The sequence below is a fragment of the Gloeophyllum trabeum genome (genome assembly GCF_000344685.1).
Source record: "Gloeophyllum trabeum ATCC 11539 unplaced genomic scaffold GLOTRscaffold_00001, whole genome shotgun sequence".
Lineage (NCBI taxonomy): Eukaryota > Fungi > Basidiomycota > Agaricomycetes > Gloeophyllales > Gloeophyllaceae > Gloeophyllum > Gloeophyllum trabeum.
Window position 1 is genome coordinate 3,314,206 of NW_006920410.1, and position 22,518 is coordinate 3,336,723.

The 22,518-nt window shown below is 52.9% G+C and overlaps 9 protein-coding genes across 9 annotated transcripts; 7 read left to right on the forward strand and 2 right to left on the reverse strand.

Annotated features, from left to right (window-relative positions):
• Positions 1-96: 96 nt before the first annotated feature.
• Positions 97-4,155, forward strand: GLOTRDRAFT_113547 (RIC1-domain-containing protein; the record flags this gene model as incomplete). Its single annotated transcript, XM_007863153.1, has 18 exons — positions 97-249; positions 315-422; positions 535-665; positions 714-892; positions 941-1,086; positions 1,266-1,387; positions 1,441-1,677; positions 1,728-1,764; positions 1,824-1,994; positions 2,043-2,159; positions 2,212-2,445; positions 2,494-2,758; positions 2,813-2,898; positions 2,958-3,207; positions 3,265-3,359; positions 3,411-3,755; positions 3,804-4,017; positions 4,106-4,155. 18 exons carry the CDS (start codon positions 97-99, stop codon positions 4,153-4,155), a joined length of 2,940 nt encoding a protein of 979 aa, XP_007861344.1.
• A 1,505-nt stretch (positions 4,156-5,660) lies between these two features.
• On the forward strand, positions 5,661-5,884 carry GLOTRDRAFT_124822 (uncharacterized protein; the record flags this gene model as incomplete). The annotated part of the gene is made up of 2 exons (XM_007863154.1): positions 5,661-5,675; positions 5,735-5,884. 2 exons carry the CDS (start codon positions 5,661-5,663, stop codon positions 5,882-5,884), a joined length of 165 nt encoding a protein of 54 aa, XP_007861345.1.
• On the forward strand, positions 5,875-7,209 carry GLOTRDRAFT_30816 (uncharacterized protein; the record flags this gene model as incomplete). Its single annotated transcript, XM_007862026.1, has 1 exon — positions 5,875-7,209. A coding segment is annotated over one exon (1,335 nt), but the record flags the coding sequence as incomplete, so codon positions are not given.
• A 2,470-nt stretch (positions 7,210-9,679) lies between these two features.
• Positions 9,680-10,048, forward strand: GLOTRDRAFT_32143 (uncharacterized protein; the record flags this gene model as incomplete). Its single annotated transcript, XM_007862102.1, has 1 exon — positions 9,680-10,048. The coding sequence occupies one exon, from the start codon at positions 9,680-9,682 to the stop codon at positions 10,046-10,048; it is 369 nt and encodes a 122-aa protein (XP_007860293.1).
• Positions 10,049-10,733: 685 nt separating this feature from the next.
• GLOTRDRAFT_113548 (uncharacterized protein) lies at positions 10,734-11,828 on the forward strand. Its single transcript, XM_007863155.1, has 4 exons — positions 10,734-10,972; positions 11,041-11,130; positions 11,195-11,549; positions 11,604-11,828. The coding sequence occupies exons 1-4, from the start codon at positions 10,760-10,762 to the stop codon at positions 11,780-11,782; spliced, it is 837 nt and encodes a 278-aa protein (XP_007861346.1). The 5' UTR covers positions 10,734-10,759; the 3' UTR covers positions 11,783-11,828.
• Positions 11,829-13,072: 1,244 nt separating this feature from the next.
• Positions 13,073-13,663, reverse strand: GLOTRDRAFT_124824 (uncharacterized protein; the record flags this gene model as incomplete). The annotated part of the gene is made up of 1 exon (XM_007863156.1): positions 13,073-13,663. The coding sequence occupies one exon, from the start codon at positions 13,661-13,663 to the stop codon at positions 13,073-13,075; it is 591 nt and encodes a 196-aa protein (XP_007861347.1).
• A 120-nt stretch (positions 13,664-13,783) lies between these two features.
• GLOTRDRAFT_69293 (Clavaminate synthase-like protein) lies at positions 13,784-15,351 on the forward strand (the record flags this gene model as incomplete). Its single annotated transcript, XM_007863157.1, has 9 exons — positions 13,784-13,942; positions 13,994-14,159; positions 14,212-14,233; positions 14,283-14,304; positions 14,365-14,466; positions 14,525-14,585; positions 14,637-14,686; positions 14,752-14,939; positions 14,995-15,351. Exons 1-9 carry the CDS (start codon positions 13,807-13,809, stop codon positions 15,349-15,351), a joined length of 1,104 nt encoding a protein of 367 aa, XP_007861348.1. The 5' UTR covers positions 13,784-13,806.
• A 166-nt stretch (positions 15,352-15,517) lies between these two features.
• Positions 15,518-20,925, reverse strand: GLOTRDRAFT_113549 (UDP-Glycosyltransferase/glycogen phosphorylase; the record flags this gene model as incomplete). Its single annotated transcript, XM_007863158.1, has 20 exons — positions 20,533-20,925; positions 20,338-20,480; positions 20,149-20,284; positions 19,716-20,096; positions 19,639-19,668; positions 19,511-19,578; positions 19,341-19,454; positions 19,095-19,292; positions 18,351-19,032; positions 18,135-18,296; positions 17,977-18,083; positions 17,421-17,924; positions 17,268-17,375; positions 17,053-17,213; positions 16,964-17,000; positions 16,885-16,908; positions 16,643-16,835; positions 16,201-16,581; positions 15,957-16,147; positions 15,518-15,907 (listed from the first exon to the last, which is right to left on the reverse strand). The coding sequence occupies exons 1-20, from the start codon at positions 20,762-20,764 to the stop codon at positions 15,518-15,520; spliced, it is 4,242 nt and encodes a 1,413-aa protein (XP_007861349.1). The 5' UTR covers positions 20,765-20,925.
• Positions 20,926-21,206: 281 nt separating this feature from the next.
• On the forward strand, positions 21,207-22,475 carry GLOTRDRAFT_53842 (uncharacterized protein). The gene is made up of 7 exons (XM_007862231.1): positions 21,207-21,270; positions 21,325-21,358; positions 21,412-21,456; positions 21,513-21,538; positions 21,587-21,937; positions 21,997-22,248; positions 22,301-22,475. The coding sequence occupies exons 1-7, from the start codon at positions 21,230-21,232 to the stop codon at positions 22,320-22,322; spliced, it is 771 nt and encodes a 256-aa protein (XP_007860422.1). The 5' UTR covers positions 21,207-21,229; the 3' UTR covers positions 22,323-22,475.
• The last annotated feature ends 43 nt before the right edge of the window (positions 22,476-22,518 follow it).

A 22,518-nucleotide genomic window follows, 5' to 3' on the forward strand; every position in this document is an offset into this window, starting at 1 on the left:
AGGTGCATATGTACGCACAGACGTCCACATACCGTGCAGTGATTGGTGTCGTAATTGATATATACAGCGACCTTGTAGACGGACAGCATCGACAGGATGTACTTCCCAACGTCCGCAGCCCGACAACTATGCACAACGCCTGCTTTGCCCGATATCCCCCCTGAGCTTGTTTTGTCCCTTTGTCCGAGCCCGCAAAGATCTTGGTTCTGCGCCTTGTCTAGGACAGGATTGGCCATATGGAGAGTGCGGGTGCGTGTAGTATGCTCTTGAGACGGGAGCCAGGCGGGTTAACCAGGAGTCCTTCAAAATCCTAGCCGTCAGTCTTGTTGGCGTATCTTGAGCGTACACCTACTTCTTTGGACGAGCACGGTGACAGTGCCAATGTGCACTGGCCGCCAGATGGAAGGAGGATAGTTATTCAGGTATGTATTCAAGTAGTCCATGTGGACTCTGGGTTGCTGAACCTGTGCCTACACTCAGACGACGAAGTCCTACCTGCTCCTCGTGACAGTGGAATATGACCCCGACGCGGAGGTGTACAAGTCCCCCCCGCTGGCTAGCACTGCTCAGCGCCACTTCTTTCCCGGACCTGGAGAGGGTCTCACCCTGCAGGGACTCACTGTGCACTTGGAGGGAGTTGTACGAATTGATGGTCACTTGCTTTGGTGAGCATACCCTTAGTATGGGCTTCACGCATCTCTAACGCTGTCCAGTGTTTCTCCCCGCAGAAACTACATCATATTTTCGACTACCTCTCCACAAGCCGTGCAACGCATACCATGGCCAGACGACGGAGAACCGAAGACGTATCCGGCACGCAGGGACAACCTCTACGGGGCGCACGCCTGGTATATAGAGGATCATGAGTTTCCATGGCTAGTCGATTCTGATGGTACATCCTCCTTGTCCATACATCTCGTTCACTGACCACGGGGGACAGTTGCTGTAACAAAGATCTTCCACCACCGGGGTATGGGCTCGGAGATCTGGATCACGTCAGACGGGAGGGCCTACTTCGTCCAGCTGCGAGAGATACCGTCTCGTGAGGCGATGCCATTCCCTGAGCGGTCTGCGGAAGACATGCAGGTATGTGTTGTGCAGTTGCTATCTTGGCTGGCTCCCGAGAAGGTCCACAGGATTCTGGTCGTGCCAGGGCCAGCATGGATGCAAGCAGAAGAAGATCGGCGTCTCCTGATGACTCTGCAGGCCGCACTCGGTGGCACGGCACATGTATTCACAATTTCGAGATCCCTCGGTGGGTGCAGAAACAACGCAGAGTAGAACCAGACGAAACAGGCTTGAATCCGTATCCATATGACGAACCTCGGCGAGCTGTCTGCGCTTCGGTCAACAGCCACTTTTCATTGGTGGCCATCGGCACACATGGGTTTGTTCACGCCGTCCTCTTATTCCGTTTCATGACATTGATCTGCTCAACAGGGGTGCAGTACACTTGACAAACTTTCCACTGCACGAAGGTGTAGTACCAAAGTCCCAGACCCTTCAACTGCCGAGCCTATATGCTGGTACAAAGCCCGGCAGCGTTCTCACTATGGAGTGGAGCTCGGACGGCTACGTGCTGGCTGTGGGCTGGGAGCACGGATGGGCCGTTTGGAGTGTGGGGGGCCGGTGCTTAGCCTGGGGTTTCGGCGTCGAAGAGCATATTGATGCCGAAAAGTGAGTTGTTTGGCATCAACATCTACCCTTGCGCTGATGGAACGTCCTAGGTTCCAAGATTACTTTATGAATGGCATTCGTAGTCTGGTACATATTTACTTTCTGAGAGTACGCGTGCTTTCAGACACTTATTATACGTGTCCCAGTTCTGGTCCTCTGGCAACTTCGAGCTCGTGGTCCTATCTGTCGTTGACCCGCCTCGTAAGTGGACCAACTGCCTACGAGAATGTACCCTTCGTAACATTTGCATAGGTGTCGGCAGCGAACTGTTCGTCATACCTTTTGCGAAGAGCGCCGCGACCGGTCAGCATGCACCAGTACGTGCTTTCTATGTGCCCTTTGCAAGACTCTAAAGAAAGCCCCAGGATAACACGCGCTATGCGTTCCTCCAAATGGACGACCGTGTACTCATTTATAGAGGAGCTGATCAGCCGGACATGAGCGTGATTAATCCAGAGTCCGACGTCTGGCAGCATATACAAGTGAGGACCGAGCGTTGTGCACCGTCTATGGCGACGCTGAACATGCCTCCAGATACCGCAGACTTATCTCGCGACTAACTGGCCTATAAAGTATTCTTCCATAAGCTCCGACGGCAGACTAGTTGCTGTTGCTGGCCGCCGGGGCCTAGTTCACTACAGCAGTAGTTCGGGCCGCTGGAAGCTGTTCGCCGACGAGGTACAGGAGCAAGCCTTTGCCGTTAAGGGCGGCCTCCTCTGGTTTCACCACGTCCTCATAGCTGCAGTCGAAGTGTCGAAATCACACCAGGTCTGGGTTTTCTGAGGCACTCTTTAGACTGTGCTGACGTCTCATCAGATACGACTGTACTCTCGTGACTTGGAACTCAGCAATAAGAATGTATTGCATCGAGAAGTCATGTCCTCTCCCGTTGTCATCTTGTCCTTGGTGGACAATTCATTATTAGTATACACCATGGACAACACCTTGCTCCACTACTTGATCGTGCCGACCGCAGACACTATCAAGCTTCACCTTTGCGGGAGCATCACTTTCGACGGTATTATCGCTGCGCCGAGTGCCGTCAGGGTACTGAGCTGGATGATCCCCAACGCTCAGAAGCGTGGGTACCGCTATGAATCGCTTTGAATGACTGTCTGACGTGAGTTTGTTACAGAGCTTGGTGATCCCGTGGATGACCTAGCTGTCGCAACAGTCCTTATGATGGTAGGCGGCAAGCTGGTGCTGCTGCGTCCGCGAAAGGTCGCCCTTCTTTGTATATGTATGAGAGGCGTGGATATGACTGACCACAATTTATGCAGATGGCAAGCGAAGAGGTTAGATACGATATGCAAATCCTCGCGGATCGCGTAGAGTTCTGCTGGATTCATCTTCGCGGCATCGGTGCCCTTGAAAACTCCCTGTGGGGTTACGATGGGCAAAGCCTGCGGATCTGGTTGAATGCTCTGTCGATCGAACCGAGCAAATCTAGTCCCGAGGATGATGCAGCAGATGGGGCAAGTCTTGCCCCGAAAGAGAGCCTAAGCATTCAACTCGACTTCTACCCTTTATGTGAGGTTATCCTAGTCAGCCCCTCTTCTGCCGGTTTCTGTACTAACTCTCCGGAAGCGGTGTTAATGGATAAAGGTATCATCATCGGAGTAGAGCATGAAGCTATTGCCCGAATGAATCTGCCGTTCGTCATCTTTCGACACGCTACCAGCGTACGTCCCCAGGCTATCGTTGATATCATTCGTTCCTGACCTTTGAGCCAGTCTCATCTCTTCCTACACCACGTTTTACTGGCTCACCTCGAAGCTGGGCAGGTACAACAAGCCGTGCTCTTTGCATCCCATTACCAGAAGCTGGTCTACTTCGCGCACGCGCTGGAGATTCTCCTGCACACTATCGTTGAAAGTGACTCGAGCTCGTCCGGTTCCAAAGATGCTGAGGTCAACGGTGATGCCACGGGTTCGGACAGCGTGCTGCATGCTGTCGTCGAGTTCCTGGACCACTTTGACGAGTCGCTGGACGTCGTAGTACGCTGCGCGCGCAAGACCGAGATGACGCGGTGGAGACGACTGTTCGACGTCGTAGGCAACCCGAAATCTCTCTTCGAGGTGAGTTCGTTTATTCCTCCTGCTCCCTTGCTCTGAAGCCTGCGTTAGACATGCCTGTCCACAGGACGCTTGAAGACGGCTGCTTCTTACTTGCTCGTACTGCACAATCTGGAGCAGTTGGACGAGAGCAATGAAGATGCTCACCGGCTTCTCAAGGTCGCCGTACAGGAGGAAGAGTGGCAGCTCTGTCGAGAGTTGCTTCGCTTCCTGCGTTCCATTGATGAATCAGGTTCAGTGCTGCGAGATGCCCTGGCAAAGACGGGTATCATGACAGACATGCCCCAAGTGCCTGTTGTTCTGACATAATGTATTAATCAAGCAAAGTATTGTTACACCACTGTTTGTTCTAGGGTTGACCTCAACCAAACTCCATATCACAAAAGCACAAATCGCAGTATAACACCAACTTTGTTCTATTCCAAGACAGGGCATGCAATTACGCAAGACTGGATAACTGCTGCCAACGCACCAAGTTCCACAAGGTGTCAAATGCCCCGCAATAAATACTTAGGACACAATTAGGCAATAGCTTCCAGCCAAATCTATTCGCTGAAACCTTCCAACTGTCCAGTGACAGTTTCCAGGACAACAGCGAAAAGAGAGGCAGAGATCCCCCGACGACACAAGCCGGTAGTGCAGTGGCAAGGTCATCGCGCCCCCGAGTTGCAAGCAGAGCTCGGGGGTCAAGGGCGGCAAAAATTAGATAACCAAAAATGAGGGCGGTGCCCTCATAATAGTGGTTAAACTATTAAGAACAGATACTACACTTGATCTAAGCCAAAAGGCCAGAGTGGTAAGGAATCAGAATGTCGGGGTGCGGGTTATATAGGAAAAGAAAGGCGCGCACGGACCAGGTATCTATAATACAAAAGGCGGTTGCCTTTCCCACGGGGGACAAACGCAGAATTGACTTTTATGGCAGAGCTGCCTAAAACGGGGACGCGCCTGCAGATCAAGTTTCACAGGACTCAGACGCGTTTGTGGACTATACCTACTCGCACTGGGATTAATTCTAACATATTATACTATCTCATGGTGCTACAATAATCTCGAGCTGTACTAGCTTAATGCATGGTGAAGCAGGAGACGTTGACAGATGGAGATCAATCAGATGTACGTCCTCAAGTAACCACTGCATTGTCGGCCTCACTGAATACGGGGGTGTCATAAGGCTGCCTGCGTGCAGCCGGCTCGCAGACAATACACAAATCCGACAATTGGATGATGTCAGCACCAATACTCTTCACCTGAATGAAGCGGGGCAGGAAGCGGAGCGCGAACGCGCAGCGAGGCGTGTATCGACACGCTCGGAACGAGAACAGGAGTCAACGCTGGAGTCACCACCCCGACGGCGAACGCAGCCTTCAGACAATAATGAAAATGAGTCTTATCTACAAGTGGTATCTCATCCGTCTGGTCTCCCATTGACACCTCCCACAACTGCAGAAGCAAAGGAGTCAGAAGTTGACGTGTCAAGTGATGGATCCTCAGACGTGGAGGAGCGTCGAGTGCCTCTGACAACTCTACCGGTTCAGTTGTCACCTCGAAGACAACTCAGATTCATGGCACCGCTGTCTCCAGACTCGCAAGAGCTTCACACACCGAGCCGAGTCACGGGCAGGCGCTTCCGACAATCCACGATTGCGTCAACGAGTTCTCTCGACACTCCTACTGTAGACCGGCGGTCTGCTGCTCAGCGCGCAAGGAGAGCGCGAGAGCGGGCAGAACGTCAGCGACATGATGGCATGCTTTGTTCAAGTCCTCTGAGTGGACGTCACGGTGGCACTCGCAGAGCAGGCTCAAGGCGTGATCGTGATTCAACCACTCAGCATACTACTATGAATACCTCGCAGTCTCCTTCCTCACGTGTGCTCACACTGCAGCATGTGAATCCACCATCTCTGGATGGACTGCAAGATGGTATGTGTTTGACATATATAAGTCCTGCCCTTTGATCTAACTGGATTTCAATGTGTCAGACTCTCATCGTCTTGGAGAAGACTTTAGCATCCGCCGAAGGCAAACTCTCCTGGGCCGTATGCAGCAACTACCTTGGGAGGAAGTACCTGCAGCCAGACGCCCTTACCGGGAGCCCCAGGTCCGACATGACCTTGGCCGCATGGATGTAGAATGCATATTCTGCGGAGCACTCCACTGGCGACTGGAGAGGCTGTCTAAGTCGACTGAACGATCACCAACATTTGGACTCTGCTGCGACAGTGGGCAGGTACGTTTGCCTGCATTTGATACTGCTCCGTATCTGTTGCGGCGACTGTTCGTGGCGAATGATCCGCAAGCTCGCGAGTTCAGAGAGAACATCCGCCAGTATAATGCTGCCTTGGCATTCACCTCCTTGGGCGTAACAATTGATGATAGTGTGAATACTGGGCGTGGGCCCTATGTCTTTCGTGTGCATGGGGAACTCTATCACCAAGCTGGATCTCTTCTACCCCCTGAAGGTACACCTCCTGCATATGCACAGTTATATATTCATGATCCACGTGACGCGCTCGAGCAGCGGATGCGACGGAATCCAAATCTTCGGCGGGACACGATGGACTTGCTCCAGGGTCTCCTGTTAGAGCATCATTGGTATGCTCACCGCTACAAGCATGCTTTCGAGATCATACGGGAGTATGGTGAGGATGATATTGCAGTCCGGTTGCGCTTCAATCCTAGAGAGCATGACTGGCGCCGCTACAACCTACCAACTGCGGATGAGGTAGCGGCAATAATTCCTGGTGATGGGCAGCAGGTGAAGGACAGTCGCGACATCATCCTGCATAAGAGGACTGGCCGTCTGGAGAGGATGACTGACCTTCACCCTGCATATGGGTGTCTACACTATGTCCTCCTCTTTCCAAAAGGGGATCATGGATGGCACTGGGATCTTCGAATGTATCAACCTGATCGTCAGAAGCCAAAACGGTTGACACAGACACGTTGGTTGGCATACCACCTCCAAGTGCGGCGGGATGAATTCTCGACAATCCTGCGAGGAGGAAGGCTGTTTCAGCAATATGTTGTCGACATGTGGGCATGTGCTGATCAGAACAGATTGAAATGGCTCCGGGAGAATCAGCGCCAATGTCGGGCATCACTGTACTCTGGCCTCGAAGACGCAGTTGCTGAAGCTGATGATAACATCGATCTGAGTCAACTCGGGAGTCGATATATCTTGCCATCATCGTACCAAGGTGGCCCTCGGCATATGCACCAACAATTCCAGGATGCCCTTGCAATAGGCCGGCGTTACAAGAAAGTAGACATCTTTATGACGGTGACCTGCAATCCGGAATGGCCAGAGATAACCCGTGAACTGCTGCCTGGACAAACAGCCGCTGACCGGCCAGACCTTATCACACGTGTCTTTGCCCTGAAGAAGAAAGCAATTTTGGAGGACATTTTCAAGAATGGTGTCCTGGGACGGACTGTCGCGCACGTATATACTATTGAGTTCCAGAAACGTGGTCTCCCACACATGCACCTACTTATTTTCTTCGAGGACCAGTTCAAGCTCCTGGAACCAGAGGACATCGACTCTTTGATATGGGCTATGTGGCCAGACCCTGCGACGGAACCCCTTCTGTTCGAGGCTGTCAAGAAAACCATGGTCCACGGTCCATGTGGTGCTGCAAACATGAATGCTCCATGCATGGAAAACGGCAAGTGTACGAAGCACTATCCGAAACCTTTCCAGAGCCATACTACTATGGATGAAGATGGTTACCCGATGTACTACAGACCAGATGACGGTCGCAGCCACGAAGTACGCGGGTTCATGCTGGACAACAGGTGGATTGTCCCATTCTCGCCTTATTTGTCTGCGAAGTACTTCTGCCATATAAACATCGAATGTGCCGTGTCCTTCGCATCTATAAAGTATGTCCATAAATATATCTTCAAGGGTCCAGATCGAGCGACACTCGAAATACAGCACCGGGATGAGATCAGATCATATCTTGACTCCCGGTACATCTCAGCATGTGAAGCTGTCCATCGGATCTTTCACATGGAGCTTCATGGACGGGATCCTGCCGTTGTTCGGCTGCAGATTCACTTGCCAGGCAAGCACCTTTCAATTTCACATTTGAATGTTTATGGATATTCACCGTGTCAGATGTTCAGGTCAACATATGGTGAATTTTAATCCAGATGAGGATCCTCAAGAAGTACTCCAGCGTGCTGCATCAGAGCGAACCACACTGACAGCATTTTTTGCTGCTAATGCAGATCAAGGTGAACTCGGTGCACTTGCACGTCAATATACATATCAAGATTTTCCAGAGCATTTTGTCTGGAACGCACGGCAGAAGGCTTGGACGATCCGCAAACAAGACTTTGCTATTGGACGTATGTACTTTGTTCCGCCAACTGGTGGTGAGAAGTTTTACCTTCGCACACTCTTGACCGTAGTCAAAGGCCCAACATCATTTGAAGATCTTCGTACGGTTAACGGAGTCGTTCACCCAACATTTCGAGGAGCTTGCCTTGCACGGGGACTGCTTGAAGACGATGGCGAATGGAGACAGTGCTTACAAGAAGCATGCTTGATGCAGACGGGCCGCCAATTGCGTCACTTATTTGCCACTATTCTGCTGTTCTGCTCTCCCGCGAAACCTGAGGACCTCTGGCAGGAGTTCCACATTCACATATGTGATGATCTTACTCTGCAGCTACAGCGGCTCGGAAGAACAAGGCCCACTCAAGATGAGCTTTGTGACTACGGTCTGTATCTCCTTGATAAACTTTTGCAGGAGTCGGGGCATTCCTTGCGTGAATTCACATCAATGCCACAGCCTCAGAATGACTGGGGCCAGCGCATCAGCAATCCTTACATCGCTGAGCAAACTGCATATGACCAAGCCGAACAGGAAGAACAGGCAAGATGTGATATTGCACGCCTGAATGACGACCAGCGCTGTGCTTTCGACCGAATTGTTGCCTCTGTGGAGAGCGGGGCTGGACGAGTTTTCTTTCTCAGTGGCTCGGGCGGTACCGGAAAGACGTTTGTATATCGTACGGTCTGCCACTACCTGCGGGGAATGGCTCGCATCGTTCTTTGTGTTGCATCATCTGGAATTGCTGCACTGCTGCTGCAAGGCGGACGAACAGCACATTCTATGTTCAAGATCCCGATTGAAGGTCTCACCGCTGATTCACTCTGTGCCATTACGAAGGAGTCACAACACGCACAGCTCATCCGTGCTATGGATATGGTTATCTGGGATGAGATCACGATGCAGCATCGCTTCACAGTCGAGGCCTTCGAACGCACATGCCGCGATATTCGTGACGATGAACGCCCCTTTGGTGGAGCCACCATTGTATTCGGTGGGGACTACAAGCAAACACTGCCTGTTGTTCCCAAAGGTAGCCGTGAAGATATTGTTGGCGCGACGCTCCAGCGATCGCACATATGGTCACATGTCGAAGTATTGCGCCTTCAACTGAATATGAGACTAGAGCAATCACCAGGTGCTCAAGAGTTCTCAGCATGGCTAGATGATGTTGGATGTGGCCGTAACAATCTGGCTGCTGACTCTATTCTCCTCCCCGACTCTATGAGGGCTAACAATCTTGAGTCATTGATCAGCTTTATCTACCCAGACATCAATTCCGACCCACCACCACCACCTGAATACTTCTTAAATCGCATGATCCTTGCTCCACGCAATACCGATGTGGATGACATCAATGCAGAAGTCTTGGGAAGGATGTCTGGTGAAGCGCAAGTTTTTAGAAGTGCTGACTCTATTGTGCGAGATGACAACTCTCGGGAAGCTCCAGCCATTCCAGTGGAGTTTCTGCATACCATGGATGCTTCAAATCTCCCTCCATCCGAGCTGCACCTCAAGCCAGGCTGCCCGCTTATCCTGCTGCGAAATCTGGCCCCACGTCGGGGACTCTGCAACGGCACAAGGATGACTCTTCGCCGCGCCATGGACCGGGTGTTAGAAGTTGAAATCATCGGTGGGGATCACCATGGTGAGATTGCTCTCATCCCACGGATATCCCTCACACCACCGAACAGCCAGGGGAGCTTCACGTTCCTCCTCAAACGCCGACAATTCCCAGTTCGGCTTGCATTTACAATTACAATCAATAAAGCGCAGGGTCAATCTGTCAAATATGTGGGGATTGACCTTCGAATTCCAGTATTTACTCATGGACAGTTGTATGTTGCTCTCTCCCGTGCAACATCAGCTCACCGGATCCGCATCCTCTTGCCCGACACTTCAATCGAACCATTGACGAAAAATATTGTATTTCCAGAAGTTCTATTAGATTGAGTAAGTTGCAACAGTATCCTATACATAATATGTGACTGACATCGCCGTCTTCCTCACAAACACTGGCAGTTGCAAACTAATATCAAGTATTGTATATCATGTATCACATAGTAATGTACAATATTGGTCCCATTAGTATATAGTATGGTGTCAAATAATCATACTGAATTCACGTCATATTTGATGCTGTCCCATGGACTTCTGTTGAGTCTAGGATGTAAGGCTGCACGTCTACAATGAGTGTGTCTCAGCCCGTGTGATACTGTCACATCCACCAGTCACATACATGAATTGTCGAGCCAGATATGTCCGGACGGTCAATTTTCTAACGTATTTGGGATCCTACTGCTTCAAAGAGACCGTTTGCACCAATTTTGAACCTTAGATTCCCATCCGACGACGAATATGAGAGGTGTGACATAAAGTGTTACAATGTCACCCTGCTCGGACCGATAACGCCCGGCGTACAGGGCATAGAATACATGGACAGATGCCACCATCGACGCATCTCCGCACTGTCGAGTGCCTCGCCATGGGACATCTACTAATGGTAAAGATATATCGTGGCATAGCCCGGCCTTTCCAGCACATTCGATGATATTCTTCGAAAGCTCCGCCGTGGCGCCAGGGCTCGCATCGCCAACGCGCTTCAACATATATAGCGTGAGTGAACCTGGCGTTGACTGCATTATCGATTCCTCTCCATTTGCTATGAGTTGTGCGAGCCTTACTGGTGTGGTCGCTCTTGAGAACGCACGTCAGGTGCCTGGAAAGGGCAAAACCCTCATCTTTGATGCACAGTTTTACCTCGGTGAGACGTCTGATACCCCACCGGAGCCTATCACGATGGTTGGCGGTCTACGGTATTACAATAGCAATAATTTGTCTTTCAGTCAACCAGGTCTCTACTTTGTGCATGCCATAGTAAGTTCGTTGTGCATTATAGTCATGTGCATGACCGGGGTTATCATGCTGATAATATCAAATTCCAGGTCGCAAAATATGAGAAGAAGGCCTACGACGAACTATACTCCTCCGTACTCGGGGGGGATGATTACGACATAGTAGGGGATATAATAATGGTATGTGGGTTGCTTTGTGAAGTATACTATGTTCCAGTTCCATTGACTGACATCTGTCGAGTAGCTAATTCCTATTCCCAATGCCGACAAAGACACTGGCCGCCACATCCCACTTTTGCAAGTGTGCGGGTCTGTATTTGAGGCAGACAAGAACTCCGCGACATTCGTAATCAACGCCGAACAGCGCACGCAGGTGCTTACAGACGGTATCTTGCCGGTTACTGCTGCTTTCCCTACGGAGAGCGCGCGGTTCAAAAACAAAATTCCGCTGCCCGGTGTTGGTACCATAGTCTATGTATGTGGTCCTATCAGTGATGTGAGACGAATCGACAATGGTGCACCCGATCGATTCCACTTTTCTGTGGAGCAGATCCAGTTCCTGGCTAAAAGCCCAGTTCCACCTCGAGCTATCAATCCCAGTATGTTCTCCGCTGTATACATTACCTGACGCAAGCTGAATCATTATAATGCAGCTCCACCAAAGGCCCCTGGGCGGAAGAAATTACAATTTAACTTCACCCCGAACAACAGCAGCTCGCCTCCACCGGCGCTGTCCCCTCTTTCGTCGCCTCAGTCGTCACCGGCTCGCCCGCAAACGCCGACTCCGTCAAGTAACACTCGCGCGAGCAAACGTGCCAGGACAGACTCATGAGGTCTTCTTACCAATACCACTGATCATCGTAGTAGGCTCATCGTCGGGGACTCGGCAGTAGTTTGGAACTACTGTAGATTGTATATAACTTATTTGTATATATATTCTCGCATCAGACAAACAATCTACAGCCGTGCGGTACGCACGGGTAGCTGCTAGTTGTTGGACGTTTGGCATGGGTTGGTCGCTTGCCTTAGTGGGAATGACAGTTACCCTTTACAGATGCAAAGTGGCTGACACGCACACACTGACACTGTGTGCCCGCTCATAAAGCCGCTTTTGACTGCTTAGAGGGCCAGCCCAATAAGTATATGTCTAGCTAAAACCTGCTACCAACGGTTGGATGTAGCTGTGGTAGTGCGCGCTGGCTTCGAATCTGTCGTCAAAGGGACCGCATCGCGACAGCTGCAACATCGTATCCATTACCACTGGCAGGACATCACGGTCGGTGGCAGGTTGCCCCGTTATCTTGAGTACTAGTCAGGAAGTGCCAAGCTAGATTGATGGTACAATTCTCGCTCCTACGGGCCCTTCTTTGCCTGGTCACGAATTCCTCCTCTCCCTTACATGCACGCTGCTTCGCGCAGGACAGGATAATGTTCGTGAACGTAGATTGTCGTTTGCTCGCCTTCACGCCATAGTACCATCCCCCATCCTCGATTGTGGCCGCGATCGAAGTTGAATTTGAGGCTATGGAACGGGCAAGGAACGGGCAGTCCTGGGTTTGCACTCGCTGGGCCAGCGTTTTACCCCAGGAGTAGTGGAGGACACGGGTCCCGCATCCATCGGTAACGTGTTAGTCTCGCATTACATTCACCTGTGTGATCCCGGAACTGTGGAATAGTGACGAAAGACCTTTGTTTCAGCGCTCCTTCGAAGGTACGGGCATGTGGTGCGCGGGTCGTAGCGATTTGACTTGATGCCGTGGATTTACTTGAACTGCGCTGGTGCAGGGAGGGTTGTCATTCTCGCGGTCCTGGTCCATCCCTGTCCTTCGGGTCTCTGCTATACCAGCGGTGACTGACACGTAGCGGCCCAGAAGCTGCTCGGCCTGTATGTTGGGGGGGTTGGGGATGGGATGAAGGAGCGGCTGACGGCGTTCCCAGAGTTCATACAGAGTTGACGGCGGAAAGGAGCGATGTCAGCCAACGTCTGAATATTGATCGTGGCGGACGCAGAGTCGCAAGGTGACCAGCCACCGATGGATGTGTCAGTCTTGACTGTCGGCAGACGCAAATCAACGCCAATCGTGTAAGAGGCTCCCAGAGACAGATGGCTGACAGCTACATGTCAAATGATGATGGTTCCATCGGGGTGGATGTGTCGTGGTATATTGCCACGGGGGTCCTCTCCGCCACAAGTCGTAGCGGCGACGAGGCAGGCTTTGTCGAAGGTATCGTTCTCTATGGATGCCACGGCAACGCTGGCATAGCCCCGCATCTCCTGCTCCAAAGCGTCGACGTCGGGGCACCTCAGGAAGTGGGAGGCATGCAGATGCTTGATAACCTCCTTGATCCACACCCGGCATGTAAACTTGGGCTCCTTGCCCACGTCGGCGGAAGGGACCTCGTTCAAGGGGACGGCCTGGGCGATCTGAACAATATCCACAACGGACTTGCCCTCTGGTACTCTGCCGACTATCGCGGCTGCGCACACGGAAGAGGGTGAGGCATTTATGTTATTGGGTTCAGCTACGAAACGCCAGGCGTCGGAAGGGTCGGTGGCGAGTGGGAGGTCTGTAACGTGGATCTTGGTCCCTTGGCCGCTGTTGCTGGCGGCGTCGGGGACGAAGAGGAACCAGTGATAGCGGTCGGGCTCGCCCAGGAGACTGAGGGCGAGGACGATGTGAGGGTACTGGGGCAGCGGACTGATCCCAGACATGGCTGTAGGAGCCTGGCGATGTGGCGTCGTTGATAGCCTCGTTATCTTATCCTGCCCGAACCAGCACGTGGGAACTTGTACCTAGCCTCGTCGATCATGTATCACTCAGATGGTCACCTTGCCCATAAGCCCTGCAGAATACTATGCTCGCTAGGAACCTGCTCAAGAGGACGATGACCACCATCACCCGCCAGCCCGTATCCTACACCGCCGACGGAGCCGTGTCCATCTCATACCCAACCTTGGTCTCGGATCCCCTCTCGCTCACAGAGTCGATAGGTACGTGCCTTGCATGAGGGCCATGAGGGCACTGATACGACTGTACTGCAGAGAAAGCATTCGGCTCCCACCCAAAGTCCCTCGGGATAATCATCGTCAAGGACCTGCCAGACGAATATCCCAAATTGCGCGAGAGCTTGCTATGGCAAGCGTACAAGTTCGCTCAGCTCCCCGTCAACGTCCGGGAGAAGTACGCGGACCGGAAGAGTCGCTATAGGTATGCTGCGCACACTCTACTATGACTGGCAGAGGACCGCTGACTCGAGCAGCTTTGGTTGGTCCCATGGAAAGGTAGGCATCCGATGGTTTTCAACGGACCTCACGGATTGACCTGCCCAAGGAAATCATGAACGGGAAACCAGGTGTGTGTATTGCTTAGTCAGTCGTGAGGTGTCTAACTACCGCCCGTCGTCCCTTTCAAGATACACTGAAAGGGTCATACTACGCCAACCCTGTAATCGACGAACCGACGGTCTCCGCCGCTCTACGCGAGGCGTACCCCGAATACTACGGGAAGAACATCTGTACGTTTATATACCTCCACTTCCATGGCCTTTTCCAACGCAATCTGCTTCCCCAAAGGGCCAGCAAAAGACGAGAAGGGTATCGAGGGCTTCGAAGACGCCTTCAAAGCTCTCGGCAAGTACGTTCCCCTTCGCCGTTTACCACACCAGCAACTCTGACAACCCCGCAGATTCGTATTCACAGTAGGCTGTCAGCTTGCCACCGCCTGCCAACCCTTCGGTCCGCTCTTCTCCTCTCCTCCCCGTCTCACACCGACCTGACCCACCCCACCCCACCACGCACAGCCTCCGCCCACCTCACCGACTCCTCCCTCTCCCTGTCGCACCTCATCTCCACCTCGCAGACCACCAAGGCGCGCCTGCTGCACTACTTCCCCCCGCCGCCCGACGCGCCCCCGCCCGCCGCGGACGAGCCTGTTGACAGCTGGTGCGGCTTCCACGTCGACCACTCGCTCCTCACCGGGCTGTGCTCCGTACGTCCCCTCCTCCCTTTCCCCCTCAGATCCTAACCAACCATACACTGCACAGGCGATGTTCATCCACGCACCCCCCTCCTCCGCCCCAAAAGTCGTCCCCCCGCCCTCGCCCACCTCCGGCCTCTACATCCGCACGCGCGGGCAGACCCTCACCAAAGTCTCCATCCCCGCGGACGCGCTCGCCTTCCAGACGGGCGAGGCCCTCGAGCTCGCGACCGCCGGCCGCCTGCGCGCGACGCCGCACTGCGTGCGCGTCGGCAGCGGCGGCGCACACGTCAGCCGCGAGACGCTCGCGGTGTTCATGCAGCCCGACGTGCACCAGCCGCTCGGCGCGCGCGAGACGTTCGGCGAGTTTAGCAAGCGCGTGTTCGACGAGCATTATACGGAGAAGGAGGGCGGCGCGATGTGAGGAGCGGTGAAGGCTATTAGAATTATGTTAGGCATGTCTGTCTATACAGCGGTACAGGAATATATACGGAGACTAGCATCGGCGTTACATAGAGATTAAACCAACATCGACGGCACGTAGATCTAGTAAAACAAAGGAGCAGCACGACCGCGCAAAACCGACATCGTCATCTACACCGAGGCAGGTTCGCCTGCCCGGAGCCGTTGCCCGTCACCGGCGAGCTCGACCTCCTCATCACATTCGGCATGACATTCAGCACCGCCGCGCCCAGGCTGCTCCGCCTGCGCATGTCCGGCCGGCTGTGTGGACCATCGCTCATGCCCCCGTCGGAAATCACGCTCCAGTCCTCGCTCGCGTTCCCGTCGACGGACTCGACGGAGCTCTGCGCGGTGCTCGGGCGCTCGGGCGTCGAGCCCGACGCGCTGCTGCTCGGTGGCTCGACGTCGCGGATCGTCGCGATCTCGCCGTCGGGCTCCTCGTGCGGCTTCTTCACGAGCGAGCGGGCGTACTCGAGGTCGCGGTAGATGGCCTCGATGGCAGTCGCCACGCCGTTCTCCTGGTGCAGATGTGAGTAGGGGACACGACAAGTCGTTCAATTCACGTACACTCCGGATCTTCTCCCCAACTTGACGAGCGCGAGCGATCTGCTTCTCGTCTGTCGTGGCCGCGAGCAGCGCTGCAGTCAGGGCTTCGACTGTGAGGTGCCGCACGCCTGTGCCAATGCCCAAGGCCTCCACTCGATCGGCCCAGAAGAACTGGTCGCCGAAGAATGGATGGATGATCGTAGGCAAGCCAGCTGCAATTCTAGTTAGGGTATAGCACTAGACAGAGCGCTTAAGGGGCGCTCACCTCGCAGGCTGGCGCCTGTCGTCCCGGCTCCGCCATGATGACAAGCAGCGTCAATGCGCTTGAAGAGCCAGTCATGTGGCAGGGAGGCTATCGAATATATCTGTTTCGGCAGAGGCTCCTCAACCTCGGCAGCTTCACCCGGGTTCTTGACCTGGAGCCGGTCGGACCAGCCCTTCGACAGGATCGCGCAGACACCACTCTTGACTATGGCGTCGATAACACAGCGAGTCATGGCTTTAGGGTTTGACACAACGATACTTCCAAACCCGATGTACACAACCTTCTTCCCTGCATTATGAGCCGAGTCGATAAACTCCAGAAGATCGGGAGGTGGTGACCACTTCTTCGCCCCTACTTCGGCGTCATCCAGGAACCAGTAACCTGCGTCCGAGATTAGCCCTCCCTTAGCGGTCACGAACGTAGCCACAAAGCAGCGACCTACCGGTGACATGTATCCATTCAGGCCAGTCTAAAGGAGGCGGGACCACGGTCGGACTAAAGTTATATAGGAACGGAACTTTATGCGGCTCCATCTTATCTAAATTGGTGCCCCCGAGTCTCAGGACATTCCTCCGCCATCGGTTGATCTGACCAGAAATTGCCTTCCAGAATACTTGGTCGAACAAGACGTAGGACTGTGTCTCGTGAAAAAAGCGTCCGGCGGAGATTGCATATGAGACTCACCATGTAGTTGTAATTGCCGCCCATCTATGGAGAATGTTGGATGAGACGAGTACGATACAGGAGTAATGAGCAATCATACCCTGTGTTCAGGTACTGCAAAAGCATGTGGGTATGCCCTGACGATGGTAGATTGAGGAATGCGGCGCTACCAACTACAGGAGAACTCACCGAGTTCGGGTCCATGTCATCGTGAAAGCTCTATAATATGGAATGCCCAGCGCTTCGGCTATGTGATAGCCTGCCATAGCACTGGGGCTCTCCACAAGGACGTCGGTACCTTGACAAGCTTCCCACGAGGTCTTCAAAAGGTCATCCAGCCATCCACGGAACTATAATCACCATGTCGACTTTCATGTAGAGCATTTAGCCTTTCCGAAACATACCTTGAGAAGCCCCTCCTTCAAGAAAGCCACAGTAAACGTGCCGTTCTCCACGCAGATACGCATCAGTTCAGCAGGATCGCCACCTACGCATGAGAATTCGATCCCATGCTACGGCGTTGAGAAGGGCGTCAATAAATAGGGGAAGCCGCTTACTGCTTCAATCCATTCCTTGAACTCCCCATGGGTCGCGATCCTAGCTCGATGGCCGTCCGCCATGAGGCCCTTAGCGAGGGCTATGTACGGTTGCACATCACCGCGAGAACCTATCGTGAGGAAGGTGAAGTGCAAAGACTCTTTCGGCTTGAACGTGAGGAACGTGGAGGACGAGGATGTGAACATGACCGCAGGCACGGATTGGTCCATTGACTCCGGGGGTGGCCGTGAGTCCGAAGTCTGCACGAGTGATGTACGCGAACCAAAGCCCTCCAAAATAAGGGCATCACTTCTACCGGGGCTAGACGGATTGCTGCCCTCTTGACTCTGAACAACATCCATCTGTCTCTCTAAGAGACTGATAAAGGCCCTCCGCCGCTCCTCAAGGCGGAACTCAAAGAACAGCTCCTCATAACCTTTGACGATCAATATAAGCCCGTAATGCGAGAAATGGAAGGCTTTCGACTTCTGTGCCGCTAAAATATCGCGGATAGGAAGAATCATCTGGTCTTCTACGTGAGTTCCATTACCAGTCCGAGGAATGTGATGCACCTACACGGAGCCTCGTGGACAGTGGTCCAGTGGACTTGAAGCAGAAATAATTAGTAGATATATAGAGGCGACCTGGTTGAGGAAGAAGGCGATAGATATATCCAGGGAAGTCTGCGATAATATTCAGTAACACGTCCTGGAATATCAGGGGATGATACATACAGCCTAGCAAAGTCTCCCGTTCGTCGAAAGCAAAGTAGGTGCGGAACTTCTCTTGCATATCAGCATCAACGGCAGCCCCAGGCTTGTCCAGGACACTGAATCCCAGTTCGCCGTGTCGCGCGCTAGGAGAGGTGGATGTCGGGTAAGACTCTGACACAAAACCTGGAACGGCAGGCATTGTAGCCGCGTGCTCCGGGCCATGACTAGCCCCTGAACTAGAAGTGAACATCCTCTTTGACGGGACCTTGAACCATGCAGGAACCCCCCATAGACCGCCGGTGTGATCCGCTCCTGCAGCATGGAATGATTCCGACGGTGAAGGATGGGGAGGATATGTATGGTTAGAAGAGACACTGGAAGACACGTGGGACGAACCCTCGAAACCGTCAGAGTCGGCTGACGGGAGCTGTGATTTTTCTCCCTTAGGAGAAGTGGTGAAGGGCACGAAGGACGAGCCGCTCTTCCTCTTGGATATGTGGGTGAAGTCCTCGTTATCATCCACGGTGGACTGTGACTGTTGTGGCGCGCTAGTCGTGCGGCCGACAGGCCAGATGGAAGGTAACCTGAAGGCAGAATAGGCCCTCGTGAGGTGATCGGCAACGGGGAGACTGTGAGTCCGCTCCGCCGACTGGTCCGCTGGTTGTGAGGGAACATTAAGTAGACGTGGGGTCGTTGTATCCATTATGGGCTGAGGGGAGGAACCCTGGGGGACAGTACGGTACTTGCGAATCACATCGCGGATCTGCTCTAACGCAGTGTCCAAGTCATGGAAGTAAGCAAAGAAATACGAATCGACAACGCTGTCGTCTCTGTCGATAACCTTCACTTCGATGGTCTCGCTGAAGTCGAGGGCAGATGACTTCTCCACGTCCACGATGGCCGAGTAAGGTATGGCAATCTAAGGAAGGGCGTGGAAAGTTATTGAGTGTGGCAGGTTTTAGAAATAAACGGAGAGTGTACCTTCACGGAGTCACCACTGTTCTGCGCCTTGAACATCACCTTATGGACAGCCTTTACCCATTCATCTCTGCTCGACGGTGAATCGGCGGCCAGAAGAACGGTCTTCTGGTTGGTACGGATACGGAACTCTTTATCTTTTACAGGTTCCACCGAGATTGCATATCGAAGGTCTACGACACCGTGAGGAAAATATGGGTCCTTTCGCAACCTTCAGTAAGAGCGCCCCAGAAATGACTAGTATCTCACCGAAGATGATTGATACCAGGAAAGTACATCATTCTTGAGGACGAACCAGTGCTTGATCCATCGCTTCGTGCGTTGGGCCTTCTTACTGAGCGAACCAGATTTCAGGGTCTGATTCTATAGCGGCAAAATCAGGGACAGATCGTCTCGGGAGAGACTAGATAATAACTCACTTCTCTAGAAGGCATATGCGCAAAGAAACAAAGGTGAGAGTTCGTAAGGAACATGTAACCCTGCAGTACTAAGAGAGACCTTTTTAGTCCAGATAATATTTCTGCACCGTTTAGTTGTGGGCACGTACGGATGGTTCGAAGAAGCCAACAAGGTATTTCTGATGAAACTCAGTTTATGTACGCCTGCGGTAGCCTGAGCACCTACCTGCCACTACCTCGTCGATCCCTTCAAGATCAAAGATGTCCTTCAATTTATCGGCTAGGCGCGCCCGACGCTGTAATCTAACGGTGGCCATACTCCCAGAACGAGTGATAGAAGACTGAGGACCATCAACTCGACCGCGATGGATCGAGGGTGTCGATATGGGACTAGACGTGAGTCCCGCGGGAGTGTAGTCTGGCATGCGAGGCGTGTCGACTTCGAAGTCGGCATCGTCAGTTTCTGAGCTTGAAAGAGTCTCCCGTTCTTTCTCCTCTTCAGGAGATTCGGAGCGGACGCTGAAGACATTTCTCAAGGCCGTTGCACCTCGGCGTGACTTGTCAAGTGGTCGGTGGATGGTATGTAAAGACGAAGTCATCGGCGTGTCTGACACAATGTGAGTATACCATAGGCCTGGAGCTAAAAAGTAGAGTCCTACCAGTGTTCTCATCCGGTTCACTATCAGACTCGACCTGGGTCGGGTGATGGTTGCCCAGGTCATCGTCAGTTTCCTGGTCTTCAGTAAACGGAATAGCTCCCAGAGCTTGGATTATTGCGTGTGTGCCTCCACGTATCTAGTTCAAGCTGGTCATTGGAACGGAAACAGAGTAACATGAGGGAAACGTACAGAGCCGTCTCCGCGAAACAGCTGAAACATGGACCGAGATAACCTTGAAGTGGGTGGTGGGGAAGGGGGTCGTATGAAAGGGGAATCATCGCTGGGCCCGCCTTGCGGTGTAAGAGGGGGGGACTGAGGGCCCCGCAGGTCACCTGTGAACATAAATACGACATGAGAATCTTATGAAGGTGACTAGAGACGTACCTTCGCTCATTCCCAGTGTCAAGCCGCTTGACTCCTCTCTACTCTTCCCTTTACGGTGCAGACTGAATAACCGCCTTGGGGCCACACTCACTGCACTTTGTGTGGATGAGGGGGTCCTGCTCCCAATTGATTTGGCTCTTCCAAGCCTATCGACAGCGCGCTGCACTAGACCCTTGGAGGTGGATAGCTCATCATCTTTCTCCGCCAGGACAGAGTCTTCCGGTGTGCTCATTGCATATAGATGGGTTCTAAGGCTGCGCGTGCCGCTGCGCAAGAGGCAAGTTGAGCCAAAACTTGAGCAGAATCAAGTAACAGTGTAGGTGGTCGCTGCAAGACTTATAGCAAGTCGAGCAAGGCTCAGCGAATGCTGGGAGCAAGTAGGGCAATATCCACTGCAATAAACAACCTCAGCTGCAGCAACCGAAAGGGGCTTGCTGTGTCGGGTATATTGACCGGTCCCCGGAGACTTCCCGGAGTCCGATCACTCATAATCACCTTCCAATGAGCGTCGGACGGCCGGATGCCGCCGGGTTAGGGTTATATTATCGTGGGAAGGTCGTTGTATCGTGACCTCCGGGCTTGGCAGTCGCGTCGCGTGTAGGGCACGCTGCACTGCGCAAAGGTCAACTTTCGGTTGACTTAGGTCATCGGCTTCCCGCCTTGTTCGTCCTTTCCTTCTTTCCTCTGCGACACCGACATGCGCGGCGAGATATGCATAGGCTCTGCATCGTTTTTATCGTGCGCCTTACTATGTTCTGCCGTGGATCACTGACGGGACTTACGTTCTCCAAGCTTCGTAGCCCTGCTCCTCTGTATTTTTATGCATGTGCGTACCTGGACTCCCTGCGTGGTCTTGATGCTTGAGTAATCTTGCGATAGGTGGGCCAAATCAATACGTCAACGATACCTCGAGGGATAGCCATGGTGATGCTTCATTTGCCTCGAGTAATCAACCAGCCCTATTGATGGATGGTCTGTAGGCTAAGGTCAACGTCTCGGGCTATGGGTGAGTAAAACACCATTGGAGCCCGTCACGACTATTGAGGGTGTATAGCAATGCTCTATATGCTGCCCTGGGCGATCCCATCCAAGGCCTGTACGCGAGTAACGCCTCTGCTCCTCTCGGTGCTGAAGCTGGGCTACGAAACTTTTACGACTACGGCCTTTACTCGTACTGTGCCTATCTGGAGCCCCCACAAGGGATATGCTCCAATCACAGCACCGCCAATAGGTTCGAGCCCTTCACGGCCATGACCTCGGACATGATTGGCAACTGGTCATTCATAACTGAAGGCTTGATACCTTCTGTATCCTTCCGGAACTCGGGTTCACTCGGGAGTCAGTCCAACTCGGCCTATTACCTATTACTGCTGGGAACGATCTGCGCTGGCCTGGCTTTCCTCCTGTCGGTGCTTCCTCGATGAATCCTCTGGGATAGCTACTTATCTGATGTCATGCGTGTAGGGGCATGGCCAAACAGACCATCACGTTTCTGGCTTCAAGTATTTTGGCCATACTGGGCAGCATTTTCCTCCTCGCTGGGGCAGCGATATGGACGGCTGTCGTCCACAAAGCTGCGAGCGTCAATGACCTAGTGGTGGGATCGTCGAGCTCCCCGACACCACTCGGAATCACCATTTCTGTGGGAAACGGAATATACCTTGCTTGGGCAGCCTTTGCATGCTTGGTGGTATCGATCCTTCCCTACATGACCAGGTACGGTTCTCCCATGTTAGCAGCTCATTTCATTGTCTAAATGCACACCCAGCTGTTGCACATACCGAGGATAAGGAGCTGGAATCCTCCACCTGTACTGACGACCAACGCGACACCTTGTACATCCGAACTCGCGTTTTACGAATACTTACCTGTAGGATATGAAAATAACGACCACGCATTGCTCTGTAATACCTTGCATATACGTAGAAGGCATAAGCTCTCGCATAAACATCCGTGAACTTAAGAGAGATACGGACAACAGTAGGT